General features: G+C 38.4%; 1 protein-coding gene and 1 long non-coding RNA gene across 4 annotated transcripts in view; one reads left to right on the forward strand and one right to left on the reverse strand.

Moving 5' to 3' along the window:
* Positions 1–6,139, forward strand: part of LOC141488424 (uncharacterized) — a 39,412-nt gene that overhangs the window by 14,908 nt on the left and 18,365 nt on the right. Inside the window, exon 2 of the long non-coding RNA XR_012468673.1 lies at positions 5,896–5,986. This is a non-coding gene — a long non-coding RNA (uncharacterized LOC141488424). The remainder of the gene's footprint in view (positions 1–5,895; positions 5,987–6,139) is intronic.
* Positions 1–6,139, reverse strand: part of PTPN22 (protein tyrosine phosphatase non-receptor type 22) — an 88,953-nt gene that overhangs the window by 12,054 nt on the left and 70,760 nt on the right. For all 3 annotated transcript variants that reach the window (XM_074188474.1, XM_074188475.1, XM_074188473.1), the window contains exons 18-19: positions 2,574–2,686; positions 958–988 (exon numbers count right to left, since the gene is read on the reverse strand). In XM_074188474.1, the coding sequence (XP_074044575.1) occupies positions 958–988; positions 2,574–2,686 (144 nt within the window). The remainder of the gene's footprint in view (positions 1–957; positions 989–2,573; positions 2,687–6,139) is intronic.

Consider the following 6,139-nt stretch of genomic DNA (forward strand, 5'->3'; position numbering starts at 1 on the left):
AACTAGTTAATTCATCAGATTGTTGTAAGGAAAGTGTTATACAAATCTTAAGTTGCACAGTGGGTGGAATGCTAAGTCTGGAATAAGGATGATTTATCTTTCTGAAGCAAAATCCGACTGCAGACACTTACTAGCTTTGTGACTCTGGGCAAGTCATTTTATTCTGTTTGTCTCAGTTTCCTCATAAGTAAAATGAGTTGGAGAAGGAAATGGCAAACTACTCCAATATCTTTGCTAAGAAAACTCCATTTTAATTTTTCTATACCTTTGTTGAGTAGAGGATTGGCATAGCTCTAGGAGCCAGTTATTATGGTATGGTAACTGATAAACTCAAGGAGATATTAATTTTTTCCTAAGCTAAAGTACCAAGGCTTTGTCATAGTGTCCACTCCAACCAAAGAGGAGGTAGTATAAAGCCAAAGAAATCTCGGATTCTAAAATGTCACTGAATTTATTGACTAGCATATAATCATGTTTTATCAACTTTGGCTAGATATTTCTAGTTGTGATTCAGAAATGCATAAGAGATATATGCTTGTAAGGAGAATTTCCCATATGTAGGAGCTGTGGGTTTTATTTTCATCACATTTTAGCACAATGGTAAACAACAGGCCCTTGCTGCTAATAATACTTTGTGAATTTTGAAAACTTGTCAGTGCTTTGCTTTTTTCATAAAAACAACACATTTGGTTCACAATATGCTTTGCTATGACTGTTTTCAAAAAGAACACATCTGAGGTTAGGTTGCTGGGAGTTTTAAATAACACTCTAATGTTAGAGTATCTTAGGATGGGTATAGAGCCAAACATTTTAAAAATAATTATTCCTCTCTATTAATAAGCAATCCAAAGCACAGCACCAGAGCCTTTGATCACTTCCCTAATTTACTTAAAATTTAGCTCTACCTGGGAATAGAAATGCTAAATAATCAATAATAATAACTTTTAAAAAACTTACTCTTTTTCACATTTCGTAAAATTTTCAAACTCTATAAAAAATGAGAAGAATGTTAATATTTTCATAACAAAAATTTAGGAAGGATTTAAAGGAAATATGGAACAGACATTGTTAAAGAACAAGATTAGGAGAATTAACATGACATGTATGTTAACAATTTTCTAAGAAATGGAGGGAAAGAAAACATGATAAAAATGATAAAAATTTTACATAAAATTGTTCTTATTTTTGTATTTTATTTGTCTTTGGAGATAGTTTTTTTTTTTTTAAATTAAAAACAACTAGATGATCAACCTTAATGGACTTGCTCATTTCATCAGTGCAACAATCAGGCACAATTTTGGTATATCTGCGATGGAGAATACCATCTGTATCCAGAGAAAGAATTGTGGAGTTTGAACAAAGACTATTACCATTAATTTAAAAAAAAAAACTGTTATCTTATTATGTAATTTTGCTACCTCTTATATTTTTTTTTCCTTAAGGATATAATTTCTCTCTCATCACATTCAATTGAGATCAATGTATACCATGGAAACAATGTAAAGACTAACAAGACTGCCTTCTGTGGGGGGAGGGAAGCGAGATTAGGGGAAAAAATTGTAAAATTCAAAATAAAAAAAAAGCTGGAATATATGTTTCATTAAATGAGAAATCATCTATCACCCTGAACAATTGATTAAAAGTAGCTGTGAAAATTGTATCCTAATTCTAACAGCACAAACCTTTTCTTTTTATCTTGACATTTAAAGTTCAGTGATAATTGTGCACGTTGCTTTACATTCTTATTTTCTCCATACCATCTGAGGTTTCTCATATATGATATTTAGAAATAATAAAATCTGAGCTATAAATCTATAGATTATTTTCTTCCATCTCAGATATGCTAAGAGATAAAAAATGAAGAACATAACTTGACCCTTTATAAAGGTTATATAAGGAACCAATTACACATTTTTTGAGTGAGGTACACAAGATATTACATATAATCAGAGGATCATCCTTGGATGTTGGAACAGAACCTTATCAGATCATCCAGCCTCATTATTCAGTTGAGGAAACAGAATCAGAAAGGTGATTTGGCCAAAGTCACAGTAAGTAATAGAGCCAAGACTGGAGTGCTAGCTATTGAACTCCACGTCTTTACTTCAACCCAACTAGTATGCTAGTATCTCCAGCATTCTCTCTATTCCTTATTTGCTTAGGCAATTCTTCCCGCCATCTTATACAGTTCTGATTTTCTTTCAGAATTTAGTTATCTCTAGAAGTCTTCCCAACCCCTCCCAACTCTTAATATTATCCACATGCCTAGCAACCCTGTTATCAATCTCTATTTCCACTTTTTTGATAATATACTTTTATAAATTTATACTTATATGCTAAATTCTTTTAGGGCAAATGCATAGCTCTTTGTTAGGCCAGTAATTCCTCAGTTACTTCCTATAAAGCAAATGTTATTTGATTCCAGTTTTGTTTTTCCTTTTGCTTGCAGCAGGCCTACCAAACACAATTTTTATGGATATATTTAAACCAAAGAAATTTTCTCTTATAAAGGAGGGAAAAATAGAGGTAAAGCAACTGAAAGTCATTGGAGTTTCCAAATTGTAGTTATTTACCCTACTCCTTGTAAAGCCTTTTCCAGAAGTCAACGACTGTTGAGAAGAAGTCATATCTTCCAAGTTCTCCAAGCAGTTGGTAGAATGAGTTTCTACAGATTGGACCTGCATAGCTGGAAAAACAAAATACTTAATAAACATATAAAAATGCACACTGATTCATCTAGCCACTAAGTTTTTGTGCACACGTGTTTATGCATATGTATCCTTTGGTTCTTAATATTGTCTTGTAGGCAGTGGCTGCTGAATGCAGTGTTAGAGAAATTTAAGCTAACAAGAATCTACCTAAAATGGGCAAGATTACTTGCCTTTTGAAGTTGCTCACTTGAAATGTAAACTATATAATCAATAATACAGTCCCTGCTTTCAAGGATCTCACATTCTTAGAGACAATAGGTATTATAGAAAGTTCCCAGTTGCAAGTCAAAAGGGGGAAATCTCCCAAACCTAATCAGGAAACCAGGCTATTTCAGAAAACAGTCTTCAGAATTTAGTAATTCAATCGGCCCATACAGCCTCCCCTAATCTCCTTTTATCCCAAGGTCTAACCCATTTTAAATGAAATGCACACAGATCCCTCTTTGACTTCCTCTCCTCCCCAAAATCAACTTTCTTGAAGGGACTGGCACTTTTAAACTTGTCAGAATGCATTTTAAAAGTCAGCAGTTTAGTCCCTGGCAGCTATGGATAATAAAGACATAAATGTAGATGAGCCCTGACCCTAGCTGCTCTGCCTAGCTTTTAGTTCTTGCCACTAGGATCATTTGCATGCCAATCGGGGATCCTGGACCCTGATGCCACAAGTCTCCTGTAGAGTTCAGCAAGACCAAAGCCTTCATTTCCTCATGAATTTAGCAAGAGACGTAAAAGTGGATTCATATTCAGGGCTAGGACCATCCATAGACTTGGAAGGGGATCTGGACTGAGTTGACACAGGTTTCTCCATAGACCTTGACCGGGGATCTGCAGCCTCATTTGTGTGGCTACACTATTCCTACATTGATCCTGACCTAAGTAGTCCTGTCCTTAAGATTGGACATCATGAGCTACTTGGCTGTTTTCAGCCGATCTGAAGTACTGTTTATAGTTGCATATGAAGGATTTGGGCCAACATAGAAGATGCATTTGGTCAGGTCCAAGGTTGCTGAAAGGGTCTGCCCACTCCCCATTGCCCAGGTTCCCTCCTAACTGCAGACTTCCCACTCTGGAGCATCACTGTCCCTCTGGCCTTCTTACCCTGGACATGCCAACACCTGCAGCCCCTTTTCCTCCCCACTGCTTCATGAACTCTTTGAGAGCAGGGCACTTTGAGGTGTGTGGGGCTTATATCAGTAACCCCAGTATTTAGCATAGTGCATTGACATAGAATATGACATTTCTAGAGGGCTTGGAAGCCCTAGCACCAGCCGTCATCAGTTTCCCCCCTCCCCCAGGAAAAGCAGCTGACCAGGAGGCTCAGCCTCAGCATGATTAGACCCCTCCCCTAAAGCCTGGCTTCCACTTTGGTTGAAGTCAAGCCTCACACTGGTACTTTCCCCTCTCCTCTTTCAACTTCCTCTAAGGTTCTTATTTGTGTCCCCAGGAGAGCTGGGGCCTAGCACCTAAGAGATCCTTAATGTTTACTACATTCCACTGTGGAAATGATCGTTGACTTGATTTGTTGACTTGGAGGAATGAAGCAGGGAGGACCTAAGTTTGAAGCTTTGCCTCAGCTTCCTCATCTGTAAAATGGGGCCAGTAGCAAAGCACCTATCTCACCTGGTAGTTGTCAGGATCAAATGAAATTACTGATTGCTTTCCAAACCTTAGAGTGCTCAGAGTGTAAATGCTCATTATTGTTTAGTAGAGAGGGAGTCACTTCGTGGTTGTCCTTATTAAGAACTCAGACACTCAGTTGAACACAAGGAAATTCCACTATTTGGGAGTCATCGAATACCCTATAATTTTTCCAGGGCTCAGAACTGTCGGCTCTAGCATCAATAGGCTCAAAGCTGAACTTCTTCCATGGAGATTAGCACCAGGGTTGAGCTTATTTATACTTCTTCCCCACCCACTCTCCCATTCACCCTTTCCCCTCTTCCCCATCAAACATGAATCATGAGAAAGAGATACAAGCCATGAAACAAGGACGTAAAACTGAGGCACTCAAGTGTCTAAATCCAGAGAGTGCTCACTGTTGAAAGAGTGGCAGAAGTTATAGCTAAGCAATCGAGGACAGAGTCAAGCCATCTGGGTCCAATGGACAGATATGAATCAGGACAACTGGAGATGGCCCTGGATGCAAGGTAGTCGGGGTTAAGTGACTTGCCTATACAGCTAATAAGTGTCAAGTGTCTGAAACCAAATTTGAATTCCTATCCTAACTCCAAAACCAATTTTCTATCCACTGTGCCAGCTGTTAGGTAAACAACTGAAAAACAGATGGTAGTGGGCATTTGTGGAAAGTAGGAATTCATTGTGTTCAAAGCTCCTAGCTGCTCCCATGGGCAGTACTAGCAAACCTGTGGAGCAAGTAGACTTTGTCTTTGGAAGAACCCTGGAGGACTATGAGCAGCATCCTAGGAGTGACCCAATATTTCTCCCAGTAGGTATAATCATATCCACTGTGGATCTAGTGTTTTGGGAGAGGTTAGTCTGGGCAGATGTCAAGAAGTTCAGTCACCATCCTGCCCTCAGGGAGGTCTATCTAAACATTTAATTGAACACTAATGAACATGCTAAACACTAGAGGTCTAAGATCTGAGCCTTGGGATTTGAGGGGATTAGCACAAGTGGTTCATTGTGGGAACTGAGTGAATCACACAGATTCCCATCTTGTGACTCCATTTGGGAGCTAGCTCAGTTCCCTTTCTGTTCAATTATGGGTCTAGTCCAAATTCAACCTTGTGAGAATACCTTACTGCATTGTTTGAACCTAGCCCTGCAAGACTGGGAAACAGGACTACCTTTGCCTGCTATTTAGAGACCCTTAACCAAAGACCAGGATCATGTTGATCAGAAATACAGTTCCATCCAAATTGGTGCAAGGATTTTCTCCCAATTTACATCCTAAGCTATTCCTTTGTCTCATTTGAAAACTGGCCCTGTACTCATTGGTTATTGTTTCTGTTTTCCCTTGACTGTTTACAGATACTTTGGGAGTGGTACTCTGCCTTTTCTGAAATCAGGGGATTGCATCTGTTCATTCTCCCTCCCCCCCCCCAGTTTAGCAAATCCTTAATCTTTACACCAATAAGAACTCAGGTTACTTAATATTGTATTATTTCCTTTGAATTAATTGATCTTATTTTACTAATTGCTTTTTGTTTAAAAATCTCTCTAGTCAGGGTCCAGACGGGAGGTCCAGGCCTAAGCCAGAGATCCAGTCTGCTCTGTTAGACATGCATTACTTAATAAATTGATATACTCAGAAGGTAAACATTCATTTTCCTCAATCATTTTTCATCCGAAACAGAGCAAAAAGATTCAGTATAATCAAGATGGCCCATTGCTAAAGTAAATATCCAGTACGACCAAGATCCTACCAATAAACTTTGCCTTAATGTCTTCTGAAATTTGGGCAACAC

The sequence above is a fragment of the Macrotis lagotis genome, chromosome 5, assembly GCF_037893015.1.
Source record: "Macrotis lagotis isolate mMagLag1 chromosome 5, bilby.v1.9.chrom.fasta, whole genome shotgun sequence".
In the NCBI taxonomy this organism is placed as follows: Eukaryota; Metazoa; Chordata; class Mammalia; order Peramelemorphia; family Peramelidae; genus Macrotis; species Macrotis lagotis.